At 42.9% G+C, this 27,501-nt stretch overlaps 2 protein-coding genes across 3 annotated transcripts in view; both read left to right on the top strand.

Annotated features, from left to right (window-relative positions):
* Positions 1-27,501, top strand: part of TMEM181 (transmembrane protein 181) — a 155,226-nt gene that overhangs the window by 29,760 nt on the left and 97,965 nt on the right. For both annotated transcript variants that reach the window (XM_068231847.1, XM_068231848.1), the window contains exons 2-3: positions 3,753-3,856; positions 22,530-22,585. In XM_068231847.1, the coding sequence (XP_068087948.1) occupies positions 3,753-3,856; positions 22,530-22,585 (160 nt within the window). The remainder of the gene's footprint in view (positions 1-3,752; positions 3,857-22,529; positions 22,586-27,501) is intronic.
* LOC137571067 (uncharacterized) lies at positions 18,864-22,233 on the top strand. The gene is made up of 3 exons (XM_068279753.1): positions 18,864-19,128; positions 19,483-21,324; positions 21,806-22,233. Exons 1-3 carry the CDS (start codon positions 18,864-18,866, stop codon positions 22,231-22,233), a joined length of 2,535 nt encoding a protein of 844 aa, XP_068135854.1.

Below are 27,501 nucleotides of genomic sequence, written 5' to 3'. Positions count from 1 at the left end.
TTTTAGTTTAATTTTGTGAGATGTCCGACTGATAGACCATTACAAGAAATGCTGATTTGAGGTTGAATCAATCATTATAAAGCCAGTTTTTTTCATATTTTTATTTTATTCAGTTTGTAAGTGTTTTAATCAAGCTAACCTATTGATGCCTACGTATTAATAAAACAAAATATTTAGCATGGGCATGTAAGTATGTTTTTAGATTTGTATGTATACACTGGACACATTCACCATAAATATAATTGCGAGCTCAGTTTGCATTTCAGAGGGCTGGTGCACACCAAGAGCTCTTCTGAGCGCTTTTAAAAAAAAAAAACGCCAGCACTTTGAAAAGCGCTTGGCTAATATATTTGAATCTGATGGATAACCCCACAGTGATGCGATTTTCTCCCAAACACAATCGCGGGTCCTGCAGGATTTCTGCTGATTTCTAAAGGTGATTCAGCCTCAATGTTAAAGAGAACCTGTACTGAGTAAAAATATTGAAAATAAACACATGAGGTAACTTCAAATGAAAATTACACAGTTACCTTGCCATCAGTTCCTCTCAGAAGCTCACCATTTTCTTCTGACAATAATCCCATCCAGTTCTGACAATATTTTGTCAGATCTGAAATATATCAGTTGCTGTCAGTAAAATATCAGTTGCTGTCAGTTATAGCTGAGAGGAAAACTGATGTACCAGGCAATGTCCATGTTTCCCTATGGCTCAAGTGAGCGATGTTACAGTTTAACTGTGTGCTGACCAGAAAGCGGTTATGGGGTAATGGCTATTTTCAAAATGGAGGACGGAAAATTTCCTTTGATCATAGTGAACAAACAGGACGCGGGACAGGAGAAAGACACTGAGGAGTAGACTACATGGAAGGTAAGTATGACTTGTGTATGCTTATTTTGACTTTTATTTTCAGTACAGGTTTTCTTTAAGTATAGGAAAGTGGAAAATCGTTCTGAAAAGGGCTAGATCAGAGCGAAATTCCAAGCGTTTTTGTTAGAGAAGCTGTTCAGTTACAGCTCTACTGTAACAAATAAAAAAACGCTACACCAAAACGCTCCAAAAATCGCTAGGCATGATTACAAAATCACTACAGGACAATTACTTGACTCAAATGGTAACTGAACCAACTAGGGGGAATGCGTTACTGGATCTGATCATTTCTAATAGACCAGATAATGTATCAAATGTGCAGGTTCAAGAACATTTGGGAAATAGTGATCACAACATGATAACGTTTGAGCTGGTGACTGATAGGCCACGGGGCAGCGGGACCACTAAAACTATGAACTTTAGAAAAGCAAAGTTCACTCAAATTAGGCAGGCACTAAGTTTGGTGAACTGGGATAATGTACTACAAGGGGAAGACACTGAAGGGAAATGGCAAGCTTTTAAACTTATACTCAATCAATACTGTAGTATGTATATCCCATATGGAAACAAAATGTCTAGGAATAAAAAAAGGCCTCTATGGATGAATAGAAAGGTTAAAGATAAAATGAAGAGGAAAAAGAATGCCTATAAGGTCTTAAAACAGGAGGGGACAGAGGCTGCACTAAGCAATTATAAGAAGTGCAATAAAAATTGTAAAAAAGAAATTAGGCAGGCAAAGATTGAAGCTGAAAAACAAATCGCTAAGGATATCAAATCTAACCCAAAAAAGTTTTACAAGTACATTAACTCTAAAAAAAGAAAGGTTGACTGTATAGGACTCCTAAAGGATGAGGATGGGAACTCAATGGTGGATGACCAAAGTAAGGCAGAGTTATTAAATGCTTTCTTTGCTTCTGTCTTCACAAAAGAAACAGCACTGTTGCAAACTACAGAGGCGGAAGAGTCTCAATCTTCTAACTGTAATATTAAATACTTAACGCAGGAAGAAGTGAAGGCAAGACTAAATAAATTAAAAATAGACAAGGCACCTGGCCCGGATGGCATGCATCCTCGGGTCCTAAGGGAATTAAGTTCAGTTATAGATAAACCCCTTTATCTTATCTTTTGTGACTCTCTTGCAACTGGCAGAGTCCCAGTGGATTGGCGTACAGCCCACGTTTTCCCATTATTTAAGAAGGGCAAAAAATCTGATCCAGGAAATTATAGACCTGTAAGTTTAACATCAGTTGTATGCAAACTATTTGAGGGGTTACTAAGAGATACTATACATGACTTCATAGTAGAAAATAATCTTATTTCTCAGCATCAACATGGGTTTACTAAAGACAGGTCCTGTTTGACTAACATGCTCAGCTTTTATGAGGTAGTGAATGCTAATATGGATATTGGGAATGCTGTAGATGTGATATACTTGGACTTTGCAAAGGCCTTCGACACTGTTCCCCACAAAAGTCTGGTGCAAAAGTTGAGGATGCAAGGACTAGGGAAGAGTCTGTGTTCATGGATAGGGAACTGGCTAATGGACAGAAAGCAAAGAGTTGTGGTCAATGGATCATACTCAAAATGGGAGACTGTTAGCAGTGGGGTCCCACAGGGGTCTGTTCTGGGTCCAGTGCTCTTCAATTTATTTATTAATGACCTAGTAGATGCAGTAGTGAGCAATGTTGCTATTTTTGCAGATGATACAAAATTGTGCAGAATCATTAACTCTCAGGAAGATAGTGTCATATTGCAACAGGATCTAGATAGGATGGCTATATGGGCACATACATGGCAGATGAAATTCAATGTTGACAAATGTAAGGTCATGCATTTTGGACGTACTAATGGTCTAGCACCATACAAAATAAATGGGATACAGTTGGGGACATCAAACTTGGAGAAGGACTTAGGAGTACTCATTGACAACAAGTTAAATAATCGTACTCAATGCCAAGCAGCTGCAGCTAAAGCTAACAACATTTTGGGATGCATTAAAAGGGAAATAAAAACTCGAGATGCTAGCATAATATTGCCCCTGTTTAACTCTCTAGTAAGGCCACATCTGGAATATGGAATTCAGTTCTGGGCACCACATTACAAAAAAGATATTGCAGTTTTAGAGCAGGTGCAGAGACGAGCAACAAAATTGATGCGTGGGATGGAAGGTCTCACTTATCGAGAAAGGTTAGATAAACTGGGTTTATTTAGTCTAGAGAAAAGACGCCTTAGAGGGGATCTAATTAACATGTATAAATACATCAGAGGGCAATATAATACCTTGGCGGATGAGCTTTTTGTCCCTAGGCCTTCTCAAAGGACTAGAGGACATGATCTGCGCATGGAGGAAAAACGTTTTAGCCATTTATTTAGGAAAGGGTTCTTTACAGTAAGAGTGATTAAGATGTGGAATGCATTGCCACAGGAAGTCGTTATGGCAAACTCTATACCTGCATTTAAAGGGGGCTTAGATGCTTTCCTTGAGTTGAAAGACATCCATGGCTACAATTACTAGGTAATGCCTAATGATGTTGATCCAGGGATTTTATCTGATTGCCATCTGGAGTCGGGAAGGAATTTTTCCCTTTAGGGGCTAATTGGACCATGCCTTGTAAGGGTTTTTTCGCCTTCCTCTGGATCAACAGGGATATGTGAGGGAGCAGGCTGGTGTTGTACTTTATACTGGTTGAACTCGATGGACGTATGTCTTTTTTCAACCAAAATAACTATGTAACTATGTAACTTCAAAAAGCACTGAGCGTTTGGAATTACGCTAGCGCTTTTTGGTGTGCACTGGCCCTTAGTCTGAAAAATGAGTATTTTTTTGTTTATTACAATGCCCTGTTGTTCCCTGAACTAATCTGTCTTTTTTTGTGTTTTGCAGATTGGCTCCAATGCGATTATACACACTCTCAAAACGATACTTTGTCTTGGTCTTTGCTGTATTTTTCATCTGTTTCGGGCTAACCTTGTTTATTGGCATTGCAGGTATGAGTGTAATTATTTGCAAATATAACTAAAATTGGTTTTAATGTGTTACGTAATTGTCTAGTTTGAAAATAGACATGCAACCATGAAGGTCAACCTCACAAATAATCTTCCTGACTGGATCAAGCTCTCTATCTATCTATCTATCTACAGTATATCTATATATATTTTCATAGATCTGAGCTCTGACATACTTCAATGAAGGTGTCATTGAGCAGAGACCATGAAACAGTGAAAACTTAAAAAACTAGATTCAAATATAAAATAAAACCGTGGGATATCTAAGAAAGTCATCTTTAGGCGAAGGAGGATACACACGATTGTTATTTTTACCTCAGATGTGCTTTAAGAACGCATCCAAACACTTTTTTTTTTATTCAAACAAACCTGTGACTTTAATGGATAAAAAAGTTCCTTATCTTGGTAGAAGGAAGCCTCCGCTTCTCTGATCCTCCACAACCCCTCCTCTGCCAGCAGGGATTCTCTTTCTTCATGGTCGTGCTCCCATGTTTGAAAGAGCCGTGACTGCACTGTGCGGGTGCACACGCACACCTGTGCAGTAGCATGTAGCCGGAGGGGGAAAACATGCATGTGCAGCTCCTTGCTATTGGACAGGTGTGTGTGCCACCTTGTGTATGTGCTCATACACAGACTGGAGAACAGCAGTGTCAAGTTATTCAACAAGTCCTTGTTAGATGGGTTTGGAAGGTCCCAGTACTGGAACGTCGAGTTCGAGTGGGATAGGGGAAGCCGGATCATCCAAATTTATTTATTTACCGTATATACTCGCATACAAGCCGAATTTTTGACCCCCAAAAAGGGGGTCAAAAGTTGGGGGGTCGGCTTGTATGCGAGTCTTCCCTGGTGGTCTAGTGGTGGGTGGTCGGGTAGTCCGCGCCCCGCTCCCCCCCCCTCCCCGCTCCCCCCGCGGCCGCCGCTGCTATTTTACCTTCTTAGACAGCGGCCGCTTCCTAATCCGCGTTCCTCTTCTTTCTCACCGAGTGTCAGTGTATCACAGCAGCGCGCCGGGCGCTGCTGCTGTGACGATGCAGGGGGCAGGAAAGAGCGGTTCCCTTGGTAACGGCGATACAGATCGCCGTTATAGGGAGCCGCGCTATTTCCTGCCCCCTGCATCGTTCAGCAGCAGCGCCCGGCGCGCTGCTGTGATACACTGACACTCGGTGAGAAAGAAGAGGAACGCGGATTAGGAAGCGGCCGCTGTCTAAGAAGGTAAAATAGCAGCGGCGGCCGCGGGGGGAGCGGGGGGGGGGGAGCACTACCCACCTATGCTGGGCACTATACTAGCTAAACTGGGCACTATACTGGCTAAACTGGGCACTATACTGGCTAAACTGGGCACTTTACTAGCCATACTGGGGCACTATACTGGCTAAACTGGGCACTATACTGGCTAAACTGGGCACTATACTGGCTAAACTGGGCACTTTACTAGCCATACTGGGGCACTATACTAGCTAAACTGGGCACTATACTGGCTAAACTGGGCACTAAACTGGGCACTTTACTAGCTAAACTGGGGCACTATACTAGCTAAACTGGGCACTATACTGGTTAAACTGGGCACTATACTAACTAAACTGGGCACTTTACTAGCCATACTGGGGCACTATACTAGCTAAACTGGGCACTATACTAGCTAAACTGAGGCACTACCTACCTATACTGGGCACTATACTGGCTATACTGGGCACTTTACTAGCTATACTGGGCACTTTACTAGCTATACTGGGCACTATACTAGCTATACTGGACACTACCTACCTATACTGGGCACTATACTAGCTATATTGGGACACACTGGGGGGCTGCACCAATCCAGCATTTCCTACCCCCGGCTTATATGGGGGTCAATCATTTTTCCCTGTTTTTTCAGGGAAAAGTTGGGGGGTCGGCTTATATGCGAGTATATACGGTATTTGTTTTCTTTTTAAAAGTCACAGGTACACTTTAACTTGACAAACCCTTTTCTACACAAGTGGTAAATCTCCTTTCCTCCATGCATAGATCATGTCCTCTTGTCCTTTGTACAGACCTGGAAAAAAGTTTAATTTGCCAAGCCTTTAGATTACCAAGCTAAGTAAGTCCAGTTTGCCCAACCTTTCAACCCTTTGATAATTTAGTTGACTATCTTTGTACCTATTGTAAAGCTTCATTGTCCTTCCTATAATACAGTGCCCAGAACTGTATCCCATACCCCCTAACAAGTGATTTCTGCAGAGGAAATAGTATACTAACATCTCATTTTTATTTCCAGTTTTATACTTCCCAGAATTATATTTGCTTTAGATGCAGCTGCTTGGCATTTCATATGGTGGTTTAACTTATCAATCAGTGTCCTCAAGCCCTTCTCCAAGTCTGATGTACCCAGCTGTATGCCATTTATTTTATATGGTACCATATTCTTGTCTATATTGCAATTCTGTAAAGATCCTGCTTTAAGATGTCACTATCCTACTTAATGTGGATAATTATGCATAATTTTGTATTTGTGAATATAGCAGTATTAGACTCCTTGCACATTGCAAATCCGATTTGCAATTTCGATGTTTCCCTGGATGCTATCAAAAGAAAAACGCAGCATGCAGTACCGATTAAAAGTTGCATGTGAAAATCGATTAAAAAATCGGAATCACATGTAGTGTACAAGAGGGCTAACGTCCACTAAGTCATGAATGAGTAAATTGAACTGGTTGGATCTAGTACTGACCCTTTGTGGAGTCCACTTCTTAACTTATCTCATTTTGAATATGATCTGCTTACTTTCCAATGCCTTCTGTCCCTTAACCAGTTCTCTATATATGTAAATACATTTCCCCTAGTCTCTGCATCGTCAAGTTCTGCACCATGCAATTATAGGAACAATGTCAAAAGCCTTTGCAAAGTCCAAGTATACTACATCTGTCACTTTCCCTAGATCTAAATTTGCATTTGAGACTTTTTATTAAACGCTTAGCATGTTGGTCACACAAGTATCTTTAGGAAATCTATGCTGTTGAACTAAAATTAGATTATTCTGTGCTATAGAGTTTTGTATCCCTTAGGATACACAGTTACATAGTTATTTAAGTTGAAAAAATACATCCATCCATTAAGTTCAACCAGAAAATAAGGTACAACACTAGCCTGCACCCCCACATATCCCTGTTGATCCAGAGGAAGGCGAAAAACCCTTGCAAGGCATCTTTCATTAAGCCCCAAAAGGGAAAAAAAATCCTTCCGGACTCCAGATTGCAGCCGGATAAAATCAATACCACCGGGAATTGCCTAGTAATTATAGCCATGGAAGACTTTCAAGCATATAAACTCCCCTTAAACGCAGATATAGAATTTGTCGTCATTACTTCCTATGGTAAGACATTCCACATTTGAATCACTCTTACTGTAAAGAACCCTTTCCGAAAAAAAATGCTAAAACTTTTTTTCCTCTGTGTGCAGATTATGTCCTCTAGTCCTTTGCACAAGCCTGGGGACTAAAAGCTCATCTGCCAAGCTTTTATATTGCCCTCTGATGTATTTATACATGTTAAAGTGGACCCAAATTAAAAATACAAGATTTCAGAAAAAAATGTTTTTTCTAAATTATAATAGCAGCCTTTTTTTCAGCTGCATGATGACAAATATAAATTATTTTACATTTATTGGAGGAATCCCTCCCTTCCTTTCATTTTGCCGGGACAGAATCCGGCAAACTGGTGGAGTAGGTGGTGTCCAGCAAAGGAGAAATTGCTAATGGCTGCCACCTGTATAAACCTAGTAATGAAAAGAGAAGGGTGAAAAGCATGCACTGAAATGCTCATAGGCTTGAAGCAGTGTTTATTGATCTTTGTATGTGTCAGAGTGGTGCAACTAAATAATTTGAATAAAAAAAAAAAAAGTTTGGTTTGGGTCAGCTTTAATCAGATCTCCTTTAACCACTTGAGGACCCAACCTTTACCCCCCCTTAAGGACCAGCGCTGTTTGTTGGGATCTGTGCTGGGTGGGCTCTGCAGCCCCCAGCACAGATCAGCGGGCACGCAGAGCGATCAGATCGCCCCCCTTTTTTCCCCCCTATGGGGATGATGTGCAGGGGGGGTCTGATCGCTCCGGTCTGCAGGCATGTTGCGGGGGGGGGGGGCACCTCAAAGCCCCCCTCCGCGGCGAAATTCCCCCCCTCCCTCTCCTACCTGTCATGCCCAGTGATCCGGGCTGCACAGGACGCTATCCGTCCTGTGCAGCCAGTGACAGGACGTCCCCTGTCACATGGCGGCGATCCCCGGCCGCTGATTGGCCGGGGATCGCCGATCTGCCTTACGGCGCTTCTGCGCAGCAGCGCCGTACAATGTAAACAAAGCGGATTATTTCCGCTTGTGTTTACATTTAGCCTGCGAGCCGCCATCGGCGGCCCGCAGGCTATTCACGGAGCCCCCCGCCGTGAATTGACAGGAAGCAGCCGCTCGCGTGAGCTTCCTAATTAATTAGCCTGCAGCCGGCGATGCAGAACTGCGTCGCTGGTCCTGCAGCTGCCACTTTGCCGACGCACGGTATAAGCGTGCGGTCGGCAAGTGGTTAAAGGGAAGGTCCAAGCAAAATAAAAAAATGAGTTTCACTTACCTGGGGCTTCTGCCAGCCCCATGCAGCCATCCTGTGCCCTCGCAGTCACTCACTGCTGCTCTAGTCCCCCGCTGGCAGCTAGCCGACCTCGGAGGTCGGCGGTCCGCATTGCGTACATTTTTACGCATTCACGCTAATGCAGAAACATTAACACATACATTTTTACGCATTGATCCACTAACGCGTAAAAATGTATGTATTAATGTTCCTGCACTAGCTGGAATGCGTAAAAATGTACGCAGTGCGGCCAGCCGACCTATGAGGTCGGCATGCTGCCAGTGGGGGACTGGAGCAGCAGTGAGTGACTACGAGGGCACAGGATGGCTGCATGGCGCTGGCAGAAGCCCCAGGTAAGTGAAACTCATTTTTTTATTTTGCTTGGACCTTCCCTTTAAGGCATCTTTTCTCGAGACTAAATAAGCCCAGGTTATATAATCCTTTTCTGGTAAGCGAGACCTTCCATCCCTCTAATCAATCTTGTTGCTTGTCTCCGCACCTGCTCTTAAACTGCAATATCCTTCCTGTAATGTGTTGCCCAAAACTGAATTCCATGTTTCACATGCAGCCATATTAGAGAGTTAAACAGAGCAGTATTGTGCTAGCATCCTGAGTTTTTATTTCCCTTTTAATGCATCCCAAAATTTTATTTGCTTTAGCTGAGCAGCTTGGCATTTAATACGATTACTTGTTGTCGATGAGTACTCCTAAGTCCTTCTCCAAGTTTAATGTCCCCATCTATAACCCATTTATTTTGTATGGTGCTAGAACATTGGTACGACCAAAATGCATGACTTTACATTTTTTAGCATTGAATTTCATCTGCCATTTACAGTATGTGCGCATATAGCCATCCTATCCAAATCCTTCTGCAATGTCACTATCTTTCTGAGAGTTGATAATTCTGCACAATTTGGGTGGCGGATTAAAACATTTCAGGAGGTACAAGTTTTTTTCCATCTCTCTGCATAATTCTGCTTATTTTTTTTATCTGCACAAATAGCAACATTACTTTCTACTTCATTTCCTAGGTCATTCATAAATAAGTGGAAGCGTACTGGACCCAGTACTGACCCCTATGAGACTCCACTGCTAACGGTCACCCATTTTGAATATGTTTCATTGACCTCAACTCTTTGCTTTCTGTCCAGTTCTCTATCCATGCACACAGACTCTTCCCCAGTCCCAGTCCCAATCCTCAACTCTTGCACCTTCAGTTTACACAAAAGTGATGCTAAGCTTATAGGTCTATAGTTTCCAGTTTCTGGTTTATTTGTGTGTGAAATAAGGGGAAAAGATACGTTTTGGGGAACCGAAATAAAGTAGGCTTTTACTCAACTCTTTAACAATGCTGACTCGAAGATATCTCCGAATCATGTGTGTATCAATTGCTGGTCTTTGTATTGGGCTGACGGGCCCCTGATGCATGCACCTGAAAGTGAGTGAATAGTCTCTGGACAACCATGTGAGCTCAGTTGCTTCTCCTCTTTTTTTCCTATTTCAAACTTTGTACCCTAATTCTTAGTACAATTCAGCCCTCCATAGCTCCTCCATTATCATTCTAAAGGGGCCCATACACTCAGCCGATTAGCGGCCAATCGATCGATCTAAATCGATTGATCACAAATCGATTGACCAATCGATCGATTTGCGGCCGATTTCGATCGATTTCAATCGATCTGACATGTTGGAAAATTTAGGACGATCTGTTGAGATTGCTTATCATTTTGCATTGGACCTAATGGAAATCTGATGGCAAAAAATACCATCTGATCGATTTTCAATAGATTTCATACTGAAATCTATTGGAAATCTGTTCCTAGTAAAAAAAATGTTCCTAAACACATCAGAGAGATCAGAGATCTATCTGATGATCTATCTGCTGCTAATCTAACGAGTGTATGGCCAACATTTTCATGTTGATTATCCATGTTGCTGCCAGTCAATTAGTGGAGGTGTTTAACCTCCCTGGCGGTAAGCCCGACACAGTGTCGGGCTAACCGCCGCAGGGCATCACATCGCCCTGGGAGGATTTTTAAAATATAAAAATGGTGTTATTTGGTTAAGCTAGTACTTCGCTAACCATGTCCCCCAAGTGCCTCCGGTCCCCTCTTGATTGCTGCCAGTATACGTACCCCCCAGGGATCCCGCGATGGCGCAGCCTCCCAATCAGCACCCGGCTTCGCTACGGGGAGGATCGGAACTGCGCATGACGTTGTCCGATCGTCACCATAGCGACGAGTGAATCGAATTGGGAAGCTGCGGCTCTCGTGGGATCGCGGACGGGTGAGTGTTGCCGGTGGCGATTGGGGGGGGGCCAGACCGGTGCCGGGACTTGGGGGCCACAGCTAGCTAGCCTAGTGCTAGCTAACATTCAAAAAACACTTTGAATTAAAAAAAATCCCTCCCGCGGACGCAGCCACCGCATCTGCATACCGCCAGGGAGGTTAAAATAACAAACTCTACTTGTACAACTTATTACTGCTACAGGAAAAGGAGATTCCTACATGCCCTGTACTTCATCTCAGTACAGATACCAGGCTAGAAAATAAGTGCTTTTACAGTTATTGTTTTTTTTGTGTCACACTACCAGCAATTTAATAGCTGCATACATTGGTATTTTAACCGATATAACTGGAAATTGTTGCAGCTACAATACTAGGTACAAGCTGCTGCTAATGTAAGAATTGACTCTTGAGGATACTTTTTTTTTTAATTTTATCTTTCTTCTTCTTTGTCAGCCACTCTTAGCTGGCCCTTTACCTGACATAAATCTTTGTGCAATACAAGGTCTGTTGTGCAGGTAGTTTTATCATACGTATGTCTCATTCACATGCATGTATTACCCTGTTCATTCTATGCTTTTAAAGGTTGATAAAAATGTTTTTGCTGTTGAATGCAAGGTTTTTGTTCTGTGAATCAGTAAGGCCACATTCACAGTGGTATGTAGCAGCGCAGTGTTATGGCTGCTGCTTTATAATGTGCCTTTCCGAACTGCAACGTACCACCTATGCAAGTAAGAGTGACGCATACTTTTCATTGACTGCATGCTTCACTTCAACTGATGCAACTTGAGCATAACCTGCTGTGCCCTGTCCAGACCAGACCCACTGGGTTGCGTTCTTGTTTTCACTGAATGCAAGGGCTAATGTGAACTTGGCCTAGTTCTTCAGCATCTTTTTATGTTCAAAGATAACGCCCCCTATGGCTCAGAGCTGTAATGCCAATGATCTACTTCTGATAACTCCAGACTCCTCAGTATAGAGTATAGTAAATTGCATTTTCTATAGTAAATACATGCATTTGACTACTGCCTAGAGAGGTAGTGACTATTGAAGGGCAAACCTTTTTAAACTTATTGCAAAGGTTATTTAATTAATACTCAATCTAGTGACACTTCACAGCGTTGTTTTTTTTTTTGTTTTTTTAACGCTTTTCACCTGCTTAATTTCAGACAGTGTATTGCATCTGTAGTACAATTCTCAGGCTGAAAAAATCTTAGTAATAAAATTCCTTTGTACTGTTACTGCAGGAGGATTTTAAAAGATTTTCGGGAGAATAATCTTATGAGGTTTGCCCTGGGCTACACAAACCGGACAGGTAGCTTGACATCCTGAGATCTGACCAGGGCTGTAGAGTTGTAACAATTTTAGGGTACCTAAAGTCAGGGGAAAAAATGCAGACTCCTAATAAATTTAAACTGTAAAGTCCGGTTCACACTGCTCTATCTGCTAAACAGATATGTGAAAACGGATCCGATTTCCATTCGAACCAATCTGTTTCCCCATATCCCCCCAGATCCCTATCCCCAAAGTACATTTCACTGACTAGAACGGTCCGTTTTTTTAGCCAGTGTGATTAAAGGGACACTTAAGCCAGAAAAAAAGTTTCTCACCTGTGGCTTCTACCAGCCCCCTGCAGCAGTCCTGTGCCCTCGCAGCCACTCACTAATCCTCTGGTCCCCCGCTGCCAGCCAGTTTCGTTTTTGCTGACAGGACTGGCCACTCGTAGCTTCCTTCGCATTCCCGACTGCAATTAGCGCTATTGCGGGCCGCAACGTGTACAAAAATACTTCCAAAAATGCGCGTTGCCGCATATCTATGCATTGGTAATGCGGCAATGCGTATTTTTGTACGCGTTGCGGTCTGCAATAGTGCTAATTGCAGTCGGGAATACGGAGAAAGCTACGCGTGGCCAGTCCTGTCGGCAAAATTGAAACTAGCTGGCAGCGGGGGACCAGAGGATTAGTGAGTGGCTGCGAGGGCACAGGGCTGCTGCAGGGGGCTGGTAGAAGCCCCAGGTGAGTAAAACTCATTTTTTTTTTTCCTGGCTTAAGTGTCCCTTTAAAGGATCCATTTCTCATTGCCCCCGATGGAGCGTTTCAGCATTCCGTTTTCATTCTGCTGTCTGGAAAAATCGCTGCAGCATCAAACTTGTGGTCCATGTGGAACGGATCTGTTTGAACGTTCCAATGTGAATGGACCCATTGGTTAACATTGGATCCGTTTGCATCCATTACGATCCGTCCAGCTACGATCCTTTGACCGGAACGTTTTTGATTGCCATTTTGAAACCGGCCTAATTTAAAGAGAAAATATGATGGTGTTCTATTTATCAGATAAAAGTCACCATAAAAACTCATATATTCAGTGATAGCAGTGCTTTGTCCCCAAAAATTAAACGTCAACTAAAAAAAAAAGTTTTTTTTTGTGCTGCTCTAATAAAGCAGTCACCATATTTTTAAAGTCCGCTATACATATCTGATTGTGACTGTATATCTGATGTGTACACAGGAATCTTTTATATAGATATGTGTTGTAAGAATAAAGCCTGATGTGTATTTGTGTTACTAGTAGGGATGGTCAATGAGATGCATTTAATTCTGCTTTGATGCAGGTTAATGCAAATGTATACAGTTCCTTTGCTCATGAAATCAATTTCATTTGATTTGGTAAATTTGGGGTGGTTGACTACAAATTAAAGAAAATCTGTATTAAGAAGAAACGCCCCTGGGGGGTACTCGCCTATTGAGAGGGAAGTCTCTGGATCTTTTCGAGGCTTCCCCGTCATCTGTTCCACGGTGGCGGCGATACAGCTCCCCGAACAGCGCAGTAGAGGACCCAACTGGGATCGTCTATTTCCGAGCGGAGAGCCGCAACAGCGCCACCTGCTGGAGCCAGGGAAGGTAAATATTGAACAGCCTGACAAATTGTTGACTGTGCCTTCTGAGGGGCAGACAGAGACCACCGTGGGACGGAGGAGGACAGGGGAAGAATCCAAAGGCTTCCACCTACCAGGGTGAGTACCCTAGGGGCATTTTTTTTTTTTTAATACAGAATCTCTTTAAAGAAAACCTGAACTGAAAATTAAGTAAAAATAACCATACACAAATCATACTTGCCTCCCGTGTAGTCTAATCCTCAATCTTTCTCCTCTCCCAAGTCCTGTTTGTCCACTGTGATCAAGGGAATTCTCCGTCCTCCATTTTGAAAATGGCCATTGCCCCATAATAGCTTTCTGGTCAGCGCACTGTTAAACTGTTACATCGCCCACTTGAGCCATAGGGAAACATGGACATTACCTGGCACATCAGTTGTCCTCTCAGCTATAACTGACAGCAACTGATATATAACTGACAGCAACATATATATATTTTAGTTCTGACAAAATGTTGTCATAACTGGAAAGGGATCATTTTCAGGAGAAAATGGTGATCTTCTGATAGGAACTGATGGCAAGGTAACTATGTAATGTCCATTTAAAGTTACCTCACGTTTATTTAAAATAATTTTCCCAGGACGCCCTCAGGGCAGCAACCCTGAGACTTGTCTCCCTCCAAATTTAACTGGACAGGAAGCTAGTTAAAAAGATTAGCATAATCAGTAGGCAGGCAGGGTATATAACATCAGTACATTCATACCTCTTCCGTTGTTTCCTGTCCAGCGGGACGCTAGGATGAAGAGGGAGAGACTAGCCAACCATGCAGAATTGCAGGAGCTGCGGTGTGCGCAGCCTCGTTCACACGCCGGCCAGAGGGGATCAGCGTGAGGCTGTGCAGCCAGCAAAGGTTTCCTCCCCAGGTTTTTATAGACGAAAGTGTAACCCTGCCCGCCCCTTCCGGTCAGGTGACCGGGTCAGATGATGTCACCATGCAGGAAGTATGGTCGGCGTCCATTCCAGCAGCGTGCGGCGCCTATAGACTCATCCTCTCTCCTTTTGCCCTAATCGTGCCCGGAGGGTGAGTCAAATATGTTTTTTGCATATGCGGGCAGTGGCTGCAGGGGAGGAAAGGGGGTGTGGCATTAAGGGGAGTGCACTTCAGGTATTTATATATTCGCCACATGGTCAGTCTCAGTTGCATCCCTAACCATAGAGGCTGCTGCAGGTCTTTCCTCCCAAGACAATGTGGAGACAGAATCCTTCTGCGGTATGTTTTTCATCTTGGTGTGATAATTACCTATCTGGCATTGTGGAGTGATGAGGCTTATGGCAGTTTTTTCGTTCTTTTACAGCCTAAGCCTACTAAACGTTCTGATAAAACGGACAAAGCTGTGAAATCGGACAAGTCTAGCACTAAATCTCCTCAGAAGTCTGAGCATAGGAGATGTGCTATCTTTCTTTCTCGGATTTCTTCATCCTCCACAAAACTATTGTGTAATACATGTACTGAGAAGTTTGTGAGAGATGAATCTCCTGTAATATTGAAGGATCTTATGGACAAGATGCAATCTGAAATGTCCTCTGCTATTAAAGCTATCAGAGATTCTGCTGTTTCTACTACTCCTGTGTTATCTTCAGCTGAAGGGGACGCAGGACCTTCAGGTCTAAATACTGTGGATGTGGTGACTGTTGTTCCTTGTGATCAGCCTGTAGTTTCAAAACGGAAAAGGACTGATGATGATTCTGGTGAATCTGATTTATCTGAAGGTGAAGTAGAAATTTCATCTTTGGAAGAAATTTCTCCTTCTGAGACCGATACTAAGGAAGAAAAATCAGAGATTTGCTTTTTCTACTGATTTTATAAAGGAACTGCTACAGGCCATGCATTCTGTAATGGGAATTAGAATAGAGCATAAGACTTTAACTCCCCTTGACCAAATGTATGAGAGTTTGGCTGATACAGAATCTGCATTTATTCCTGTTCATGATAGTTTAAAAGGGAAGATTAAAAAGGAATGGGACTTCCCTGAGAAAAGAGCCTTTTGGCCCCGATCCTTATCCAAGAGATGCCCTTTTAAGGCTGAGGACCAAAAGACTTGGGGTGTGTCACCTAAGCTGGATCCAGCAATCTCTAAGGTTTCCAGGAAGTCAGAACTGGAATTTGAGGACTTCGGGAATCTTAAAGATCCAATAGACAAAAAATGGACAATATCTTGAGAAGGGCTTGGGAATCCTTCTCTCTAAATTTCAAACCAGCAGTCGCTTCCACGGCAGTGGCAAGGTCTCTGAAACGCTGGCTATCAGAAGTTCAGAATCAGATCGCGTCAGGAGTACCCAGGGAAGAAATACTGAACTCCTTTCCCAAACTGTTTCATACCTTAAATGTCAGATGCTGCGGATGATTCAGTGCATTTAATAGCAAGAACTACGGACCTGGTTAACATGGCTAGGAGGGGTATACGGGTTAAAACCTGGCAGGGGGACACGTCTTCCAAGTCCAAACTCTGCGGCATTCCATGTAAAGGAGAGCTGCTTTTTGGTTCTAAACTTTCTGAAACTTTGGAACGTTCATCTGATAAGAACTTTCCAACAAGAAAAGAACCTTTAGATTAAAACGGCCCTTTCGTGAGTCCAGTACGCCCGATACCGAGCAGAAGGGTGCCCAAAAGAAAAGGTGGGCTCCATATAGACAGCAAAGAACGAAGTCAAATTTCCAGTCTTCCCCGGCAAATCCATTTTCTAAGCAATGATGCCAGGATTCCAGTGGGAGGCAGGTTGTCCCACTTTTTCGAGGTTTGGCAGGGGGAGTTCCAAAACAGTTGGCTTCTAAAGATCATACTAGAGGGTTACAGAATCGAATTCAGGGAAGTTCCCACAAAACAATTATTTCCCAGAGCGTCCCTGGGACAGCACCCCTCCTCTGAGACTTGTCTCCCCTCCCAATTCTGGACAGGAAGCTATTAAACAAACAAATTTGCATAATGGACAGCAGTACATGTATAAATACAAGCCACTTACAATGATCCTCAGTTGTTTTTCCTGTCCCGGACAGGAGCGGATGGAGGGGTCTCTGTGCTCCCATGTCAGGTGGCAGGTGCAGCGTGTGGGGCAGGCAATGACTTGCTGAGCAGGGGACTCAGTGTGCTATGCGCCCAGCGTGGTGGAGGCTTCTCCTTGGAGTGCGGAAGTTTTATGGACGGCAGAGCGCTAACCGGAAGTTCCGGCGGAAGCGCGATGACGTCATGTGCAGGCGTCCCACATGACTGGTCACATGATCAGGCCTGATTGCAGGCCCGCAGCGGTGATCATTACGGCGATTGGCTGCTGGACACAGAGGCAGCTGCTGACAATTAAGGAGGAGGAGGGTAAGATTTAAAAAAGATCTGTTGTTTGTCCATGACTCAATGCTGTTTGGTGGATCATGGAGGACGCCGCAGGCCTTTCCTCACTGCAATCTGCAGGGACTGGCTCTGAACCCTCTCTGGTGAGACATTGTTTGTGTTTTTTCTGCGGAATATGCTGTTTAAGTTACACTGAGGGGACTGATAGTTTTTTTTTCTTATCTATATATTTCAGCCTAAACTTCCAAAAGCTGACAAAGATAAGGAAAAGGATAAATCATCTCAGTCCACTCTGAGTAAACACTCATCATCCTCCAAAGAAAAACGATGTGCTATCTGCAATAATCGCATATCCTCATCTGCTCCTTCATCTAAGAAATTATGTCAGTATTGTACAGATAAAATTGTCAAGGATGAATCCCCAGTAGTTTTCAAAGACTTAATGGGATGGATGCGCTCGGAGATGTCTTCAGCCATAAAAGAAATTAAGGATTCTGCTATAGCATCATCCTCATCAGCTGTAGCAGATCCTATGGAAGACATTCCCCCTTTGGAGGGCACTTCCCCTATGGAGGGCACTTCGGCTATTCCTGATGTCACTGTCCCTATACCTTCCCTATCTGTTCCTAAGAGAAAGAGGGGAGAGGATTCAGAGGAGTCAGAAAATTCTGGGGAGGAGGGTGAAATATCTTCCTTTGAAGAGATTTCCGCTGAGGATACATCTGATAGACCAGACAAAGGGCAGAAATTTGCTTTTTCTCCGGACCTAATGAAGAATCTGTTATCTGATATGCATACGGCTATGGGTATTACAGTTGAACAGAGGACTTTGACACCCTTGGATCAGATGTACGAAGGTTTGTCAGATCCCCAGTCCAGTTTTATCCCAGTTCATTCTTCTCTAAAAAATATGATTAAGAAGGAGTGGGATGAACCTGAAAAGAGAGCCTTTTGGCCTCGGTCTTTAAATCGTAGATACCCGTTTTGTGCGGAGGACCAGAAATTCTGGGGTACATCTCCCAAGCTTGACCCATCTTTTTCCAGGGTGTCAAAGAAAACAGATTTGCAGTTCGAAAATTTTGGAAACTTAAAGGATCCAATTGACAAAAAAGCGGATAATCTCCTCAGAAGAGCATGGGAGTCCTCATCACTAACTTTTAAACCTGCAGTAGCTTCAACAGCAGTGGGTAGGTCCCTGAAATACTGGTTGATGGAAACACAGGACAAGATTGCTTCTGGTGTTCCTAGGGAGGAGATATTAAAGGACTTTCCAAAACTATTCAATTCCACCAATTATCTCACTGATGCAGCAGATGATACGGTGAAGTTGACAGCCAGGACCACTGCTTTAGTAAATTCTGCTAGACGTGGTATATGGGTAAAGACGTGGCAGGGAGATAACTCTTCCCGCTCTAAATTATGTAGTCTACCTTGTGAGGGGGAATTTCTTTTTGGCTCTAAGTTAGAGCAGACTTTGGAAAGAACTGCTGATGCTAAAAAGAATTTTCCTGTTAAAAGGAGGACCTTTCCACCCAAACGCTCCTTTCGTTCCTCTAAACCTGAACAAGACCCCAAGACTTCATCGAGAAAGAGATGGGGTCCAAGTAGGCCTCAGAAAGCCAAATCAAATTTTGCCCATACCTCCCAGCAAAATAAACAATGACGTCAGGATCCCGGTGGGGGGAAGACTGGCCCATTTTTACGAGCAGTGGCTCCTTCTTCCTCAAAATCTCTGGTTACAGAAAATTGTGTTAGAAGGGTATGCCATAGAATTTCAGTATCCCCCCCCCTCGAAGGTTCTGGGTAAATCAAAGGCCAAAGACAGAGATTCAAACAATGGCATTACAAAACGAAGTGACTATGTTACTACAAAAAAGAGTTATCAGAGAGGTCCCATCATGCCAGAGGGGTCAGGGATATTATTCACCGGTTTTTCTTGTAAAAAAGCCTCAGGGGGAGTTCCGCTTCATCCTCAATCTGAAAGGGTTGAACAAGGCCGTAAAATATCGAAGATTCAGGATGGACAATATCACCTCTGTTATAAGTCTGTTACAGAAGGATTGCTTCCTGGCATCATTGGATCTCAAGGACGCCTATCTACACATCCCGATAGAGCTACAGTCTCAGCAGTTCCTAAGGTTTGCCATCAGCATTCAGGAAGAGGTAAGGCACTTCCAGTTTAACGCTTTACCTTTTGGATTAGCCTCGGCTCCTTGGTTGTTCACAAAGGTCATGTCCGAGGTCTTAGCTGTTTTGAGGAAAAGATCTATTAATGTTTTGGCCTACCTGGATGATCTTTTGTTTTGGGGTGACTCAGTAAATTCCTTGAAAATCCAGATTAATTCAGCTCTGGAATTGCTCCAATCTCTAGGATGACTTATTAACTGGTCTAAATCATCTATTCAACCTAAACAGACTATGGAATATTTAGGTTTTGTTATTTCTACTTGTGATGAGAAAGTGTTTTTGCCTCAGAGAAAGATAACTGCTATTCTTAATACTGTTCTTTCTTTTCAGACCACAGGTGCCATTACGCTAAGAAGGGCTATGTCGGTTCTAGGCCTTCTAACCTCCTCCTTCCCTGCAGTCCAGTGGGGACAACTCCATTCAAGAATACTGCAAAATTGGATCCTAAAGAATTGGAACAGAAAGGTGACGTCCTTAGAAAGAAGATTGCTAATTCCTTTCAGAGTAAAGGCAGCTCTCAGCTGGTGGCAGAATCCAGTTCGTCTGTCCGAAGGTCGACCGTGGTTTTTTCCAGTCGAAAAAATCATGACAACAGACGCCAGCTCCTGGGGATGGGGGGCTCATATAGACTCACTACCAGCACAGGGTCAGTGGTCCACTTTGATGAAAGGAAGATCGTCAAACAGCAGAGAGTTACAGGCAGTATGGATGGGCCTACTTCACTTTTGCAATTACATCAGCCACTGTCATGTTCTAGTACGTTCAGACAACGCCAGTGTAGTGGCGTACATCAACAGGCAAGGAGGAACGAAAAGTCATCTTTTATGGTCTCAGACCTCAAAAATCCTATTGTGGGCGGAGAAAAATCTAAAATCCATCAGAGCAGTGCATCTGAGGGGTATAAACAATTATCTTGCGGATTACCTAAGCAGATCGGCTCTAAAGCAGGACGAGTGGACCCTGAACTCGGAGGTTTTCCAGGAGATCTGCATGACATGGGCACATCCAGAAGTGGATCTATTTGCAAGGAGGAGCAACGCAAGGTGTCAACTCTTTTGTTCCCTATGGCCCCAGGACAGGCCATGGGCGATAGATGCCTTTTCGATAGATTGGAGCATCAGACTAATGTATGCTTTTCCCCCTCTATCCCAGATCCCGAAGGTTCTCAGCAAGATTTGTCGAGACAGGGCTCGATTAATTCTGATAGTTCCATTTTGGCCGAAAAGACCGTGGTTCAGTCTATTACAGAGGTTATCGATCAGTCCTCCGTTGCTTTTACCTCAACGTCCGGATCTATTGCAGCAGGGGCCAGTTTTTCATCCAAATCTTCAGCAGATGCGTCTCTCTGCATGGAACCTGAGTGGAACATTTTGAAGTCTAAGGGGTTTTCAGATGGTCTTTCGGAAACCTTGATTCAAAGTCGAAAGAAAGTGACAAGAGTAATTTATCAGAAGGCCTGGCGAGTCTATAATAGCTGGTGTTTGGAGAGATCTATGAATGTTCATTCATCGACATCAGTTTTAGAATTCCTGCAGGCAGGGTTTGAAAAAGGACTGAGTATTAGTACATTAAAAGTTCAGACAGCGGCAATCAGTGTTTTCCTACAAAGAAGACTAGCCCAGGAGGAGTTCATTCTTCGTTTTTTTCAGGCAATTAGGAGGTTACGTCCAGTGTTGGTTCCGAGAACCCCGTCTTGGGATTTAAACATAGTCCTACAGGCTATGTGTGGTCCTCCCTTTGAACCAATTGACCAAGTTTCGGAAAAATTGTTATCCTTGAAGATGGCATTTCTTCTTGCGATTACTTCGGCAAGAAGGGTAGGAGAGTTACAGGCTTTGTCAATTAAGCCTCCCTACTGTATTATTTCAGAAGACAAGGTTACTTTGAGGCCAGATATTGCCTTTCTTCCAAAAGTAGTTTCAACTTTTCACAGAACTCAGGAGATATTTCTTCCTTCATTTTGTGAGAAACAGTCTAATGAAAAAGAGAAACAGCTTCATTGTCTGGATGTCAGAAGGTGTCTACTTCAGTACTTGGAGAGGTCTAAATCATGGAGGAAGACAGATGCTTTGTTCATCCTGTTTGCTGGAAAGAATAGGGGGCTCCGTGCATCAAAGCCAACTATTGCTAGATGGATAAGACAGGCTATTCTAATGGCATATCAATCACAGGGTAAGGTCCTTCCAACATCTGTCAAAGCTCATTCTACTACAAGAAGTGTCGCAACCTCATGGGCAGAGAGGGCTGGAGCTTCCATCGAGCAGATTTGTAGAGCGGCTGCCTGGTCCAGCCAGAACACATTTGTAAAACATTACAGACTAAATTTATTATCAAGTGGTGATCTAGCCTTTGGTAGAAAAGTTCTACAGGCAGTAGTCCCACCCTAATGAGAATCTTGTTTATCGTCTCAGAGGAGGGGTGCTGTCCCAGGGACGCTCTGGGAAAGACCACACTTACCTTCGGTAAGGTCTTTTCCAGTAGTCCAGGGGACAGCACCCCTACTTCCCACCCTATGTGGGAAACTATTAAGAAGAAATTTTGCAAGCATCGTATGGTGAGTCCGGGTCATCTTTGTTATTACTGAGGATCATTGTAAGTGGCTTGTATTTATACATGTACTGCTGTCCATTATGCAAATTTGTTTGTTTAATAGCTTCCTGTCCAGAATTGGGAGGGGAGACAAGTCTCAGAGGAGGGGTGCTGTCCCCTGGACTACTGGAAAAGACCTTACCGAAGGTAAGTGTGGTCTTTGTAACTCCAACCCCAAGAGATCCTCAGCAGTTAGCAGCATTACAACAGCAGGTTGCATTTCTCCTAGAAAAGAGTCATCAGACAAGTTCCAAGATGTCAAATGTTCAAAGGACATTACTCCCCAGTGTTTCTTGTAAAGAAGCCTCAGGGCGAATACAGATTTATTCTAAATCTAAAAAGATTAAACAAGTCAGTAATGTACAGAAAGTTCCGGATGGACAACATCCAAACTGTCATCGGACTTCTGGAAAAAGACTGTTTTCTCGCATCACTCGATCTCAAGGATGCATATCTACATCTTCCAATTCACCTAGATTCCCAACATTGTAATTTTTGTTACAGGGTCACTTTAACAAATATTACACGCCATTTGTCTGTGAGTCTGTCACTAGTGGTTCAGTCAAGAATCGCTAGCAATATTGGCAACTTGGTTACTAAACTGTATTTAAATGTTGATTTGTTGCTAAAAGTATGAGAAACTGCAAATCTCCACCTTTTATTGTCCGTTTCAATGCAAAGTACAGCTGTATATGTAGTATAGTAATCCATGATTATACATACATACATACATGCATTAAAGTTAGTTTAGTAGAACTATTGATGTTTTACCGTTTCCTGTTTTTCAGGGCCCAATGTTATTGAGACAACAGACTATCGGTCAGATGCATCCAATGGTTCTAAGGTATGCTTTACTTCACCTATTTTTAAATGTCTCATATTTAACATTTGTTATCATTATTATTATTATTATTATTATTATTATTATTAATTTATAAAGCGCCAACCTATTCTGTGGTGCTTTGTTTTTCTGTTATTAAATTGACACCGTTGAATCATACAATATAAGGTATCTTTCTAGAATCTACAAGGCAAGTGTTCCTTTTGCACAGTTTAGGTTCCCGCAGGTTTGCAAACATGCTGTTGCAAGTGCAGACAACTTTCTATATGCGCTGCTTATTAAATGCAGCGTGTAGAGGGAAGGGAGGAGGGTTTGAAACTAATGAATGTAGAGTTTCTTATGTTTCTTTTCCTCCCATACACAGAAGTTGGGTGCCAAAGTCTGAGCTTAGCTAATTTTTGTTGCAGCATTTGTATTTTCATAAAAATCTGATCATCAGAATTACCTTGGATGTACCTAGCTTGTCTTCCTGTCAACAAGAGACCATAGTTCACTAAGCTTATCTCCAGTCTTTAAAGGGAACCTGGAGTGAGTAAAATTATTTAAAATAAACTCATGACGTAGCTGCAAATGAATATTACATACTAACCTCACCATCAGTTCCTCTCAGAAGCTCACCATTTTGTTCTTACAGTGATCCCATCCAGTTCTGACAATATTTTGTCAGAACTAAAATATACCAGTTGCTGTCAGTTATATGTCAGCAGCTGTCAGTTACAACGGAATGTGCAAGGTAGTGTCCATGCTTCCCTATGGCTCCAGTGGGTGATATTACAGTTTAACAGTGTGCTGACCAGGAAGCGGTTATGGGGTAATGCTATTTTTAAAATGGGAGACGGAGAATTCCATTGATCACAGTGGACAAATGGGACGCATGAGAGGAGAAAGAGATTGAGGAGTAGACTACACAGGCGGTAAGCATGACCTGTGTATGATTATTTTGACTTTTTATTTACAGTTCAGTTTCTCTTTAATGATGATTCTGAGCTGTTTTTACTGTTATCACCATGGTGATACCTCATTTAGTTTTCACTAAACCATTTACCTCAAGCAATCCTTAAAGGGGCACTATGGCAAAAAAATGTAAAATTTTAAATATGTGCAAACATAGACAAATACGTTTTTTTTTTTTTCCCCAGAGTAAAATGAGCCAAAAATTACTTTTCTCCTATGTTGCTGTCACTTACAGTAAGTAGTAGAAATCTGACAGAAGCGACAGGTTTTGGACTAGTCTATCTCTTCATAGGGGATTCTTGTGGATTTATTTCTTTTCAAAAGCACTTAGTGATTGGCAGTTGCTCTGTCCAACTGCCAAAAAACCTGTGTAGCGAGCAGGGAAGCTGGCCCGCATTATTGTTTAAATCTTTTTTAGAGAACATCTTTATAAAGAATAAAAGCCTTGCTGAGAATCCCCTATGAAGAGATGGACTAGTCCAAAACCTGTCACTTCTGTCACATTTCTACTAACTGCTGTAAGTTACAGCAACATAGGAGAAAAGTAATTTATGGCTCATTTTACTCTGGAAAAAACGTACTTCGTATTTGTCTATGTTTGCACATATTTTAAATTTTAACATTTTTCGCCATAGTGCCCCTTTAAAACAGAGATTCTGTCCTTAAAGGGGTTCTCTGGTATGTCTTCTATTTATAGAGGGGTGTTTATAGAGTCTTACTCTCTGGGTGGATGGGCGTACTGGTGTGCGCCCATCCACCCAGAGAGTAAGACTCTATAAACACCCCGCCGCAAATACCACGCACCATTGGCGCCCGGATATTCGATTTACATCTTCTACAGGCACTTGTATTGACCTGAGGAAGCGGCTGTGAGCCGAGAAACGCGTTGTTGAAGTGCACCAGTAAAAATAAAAAAAGTATGCTAAATCGTAAACTTCTACGTGCTTTTATATTCTACCAAACACCTATGAGGTAGGACAATTTTATTATCCCATACTTTTATAGTGATTGGATTAGTTACCAGTTTGTATCTAGATATAGTACTACTGTATACCGTGAAGCTACCTGGATCGGGCGCCTCCTACCCACCTCAAACATAATATACTGGATCGATTCACTATGTGGCCAGAAGAACTTAATAAGGACTTCCGTATGTTGCCCTATTTGAGATAACAATGATTTGGAGTGATTAAAATATCCACAATTCTTTATAAAATGACAACTGATTTTCAAAGTAATGCTCATGTTTTCCCAAGGCAGTTTACACTTAAAGTGGTCTAACACCCAGCATTTCAACTTTGCTTTAAAAGATTGCTTACAGCTTATAAACTATTATGCCAGATTTTTTTTCCAGCAGAAATTCACTGAATGGATTAAACATGACATTTTAGTGCTGCATTTAGCTAGAAATGCTCCTGGTGCTTGCTTGTTTAGTTACAAATGTATCTATCTACAATGTAACAAACAAACACTGCTCTGAGAGAACAAAGAGGGCTTCCCCGGCAGGCTTTTCAAAGGTCTATTTGTATTCCAAATAAAGATACATTTTGTAACTACAGATAAGAACGGATGCGGATTCCTAGTTAAATCCAACACTAAACTGTCATGTTTAACCCATTCAGTGAATTTCTGCTTAAAAAAAAATCTGGCATAATAGTTTGTAAGCTGTAAGCAATCTTTTAAAGCAAAGTTGTAATGCTGGGTGTTAAACCGCTTTAAAGGGGCACTATGGCAAAAAAAAAATTAAAATATGTGCAAACATACGAACATCGAACCCGAACTTCCGCAAAAGTTTGCGTTCGCGGGGACTGCAATAGACTTCAATGGGCACGCAAACTTTTTCAAAACTACAAACACTAATTCTGGCCACAAAAGTGATGGAAAAGATGTTTCAAGGGGTCTAACACCTGGAGGGGTATATGGCGGAGTGGGATACATGCCAAAACTCCAGGAAAAAAATACGGATTTGACACACAGCAGGGTTTTAAGGGCAGAAATCACATTGCATTGCTAAATTTGAGGCATAAAGTGCTTTAAAAACATCTTGCCTGTGTACATCAATCAGGTAGTGTAATTAGTGTACTGCTTCACACTGACAGACCAAACTTGCTGTGTAACGCACCGCAAACAGTTGTTTGTGTAGTGATGACCGTGCTGGACTGGTGCGCACCATGGCGAGAATGCAGGCGATGGCGGTTTTCAAGCCCATATGGTCGGGCTGAGGTAGCTCAATGACAGAACAGTGACTGAGTGTCCAGCTGATCGAATGTGGTCTGTCCACATTGAAGCAATGACCTTATTATCTTGGGTCAGGTGTGCCCCTCAACACACTCATATAGCTAGTCATTGCTTCATTGTGATACGCAAGCCCCTTCACAGCGGCAAGGTAACGATCACGAAGGGGAATTGACACATGTACATGCCTTTTTGTTTTGTTGTTGAAGCCGCAGTGCAGCCAGAAAAATTAGGCAGGCATGTACACGCACCAGAAAAATTATTATAGCGGCCGCTGCTAGCAGCGGCCTTAAAAATTCAGGAATCCACATGGAGTCCTGGACCCTGTTGGTGGTGGCGGAGAGGGCAGTCAAGCGGTGTGCAGGCAGAGATGCTGTGTGTGGGGACTAACTTAGTCTTTGGGCAGGCCTGACTGTGCTTTGCAGACCAGGCATCCGTGGTCAGATGGACCCTTGACCCAACGCTGTGTGCCAGAGATGACACCACTTGCCTTTCAACAACCCGGTACAGTTTGGGTGTGGCTTTGCTTTTGTGTGATGCTTTTACTCAGGTGGTCATCCCATTGCAGTTTGTGCTTTTTCATCATGTGCCTTCGTAAGGTAGTTGTCCCTACGTGGGTCTTGGTCTTTCCACGGCTCAATTTTCAGTGGCAGAAAATACAGATGGCATCGCTCTCATCCTAGGCAGACACACACAAAAATGTCCACACCGCTGAGCCCTGGGATGATGGCACTTTGGTGATGGCTGCTGACTGAGTGTTAAGTGGGGTGCCAGAATCAAAGCAGGAGGAGGAAAATATGTCACGCTTCCGTGCAGAAGCTGAGGAAGATGAGGTGTTTTGTGTTAAATATTCAACTACGTCCTGACAATATTGGGGGTTGATGGCACGTGCCTTCTTCTGAACACTGTACTTTGGTCGGGGGCCGCACGAAATCACGACAGCACGACCTCAAACTGACCTGGCGGGTAGCCTGCCTCTGCCTGTTTTGTCCATATTGGGGGGGATGAAGTGAAAGGTATGCACTGACTTGACTAATACAATGTGCAGTCACACAGTTGCAGTGAAGGGGGGGCTCCAGGAGGGAGTGCAGCCTGATTGGCTGCCATGTGTCTGCTGACTGTGATTTAGAGGGTCAAAGTTTAGCCCAATGATGTAGTCTAGGGGGTGGGTTGTGAACTCGCATAAAGTTCGCGTTTCGATGCATGTGAACCGTTCGGGCCATCTCTACCTACAGTAAGTGACAGCAACATAGGAGAAAGGTAATTTATGGTTCATTTTACTCTGGAAAAATGTACTTCTTGTTTGTTTGCACATATTTTAAATTTTACAATTTTTCGCCATAGTGCCCCTTTAACGTGTTTTTATCTGAAATCTTTTTCACAATGCACTGTTTTGTCGCAGGGTGGGTGGATTCCTCGAAGGTGTTGTTGGCGAAGTGCAAAAACTTCATGATCAAACTGAATCGATATTCGGACATAAATGTTCCAAAAAAAGGGGTTGCAATACTTTTATTGGTTGTCCAATACTATTTCTGCAGGGACTTCCACACCACTCCCTGCAGAATAATTAGGCCCAAACAGAATTAAATGTCCTGTTTGGTGACTGGCTTCGATGTTATGCTCCTGGAAAATGGCCCTTGTGGAGCAGCCAGTTGTTGGGCGGCATAGTGGTTCGTCTCCTCCACTATTTTTTCAATGACCTTGTCAGTGAAGAAAAGCTGCAGGTACTC

This window comes from Hyperolius riggenbachi, chromosome 4, assembly GCF_040937935.1.
Source record: "Hyperolius riggenbachi isolate aHypRig1 chromosome 4, aHypRig1.pri, whole genome shotgun sequence".
Classification (NCBI taxonomy): Eukaryota; Metazoa; Chordata; class Amphibia; order Anura; family Hyperoliidae; genus Hyperolius; species Hyperolius riggenbachi.
This window is presented reverse-complemented; position numbering and strand designations above follow the sequence as displayed.

What these genes read in the sequence shown, in the direction of transcription:
- LOC137571067 (XM_068279753.1), top strand. Translation starts at nt 18,864, where the DNA reads ATGCCAGAGGGGTCAGGGATATTATTCACCGGTTTTTCTTGTAAAAAA. An exon ending in CCATCAGCATTCAGGAAGAG is followed by an intron (nt 19,129 to 19,482) that starts GTAAGGCACTTC and finishes CTTTCTTTTCAG; the next exon opens with ACCACAGGTGCCATTACGCT. An exon ending in AATGGCATATCAATCACAGG is followed by an intron (nt 21,325 to 21,805) that starts GTAAGGTCCTTC and finishes TTTGTTTAATAG; the next exon opens with CTTCCTGTCCAGAATTGGGA.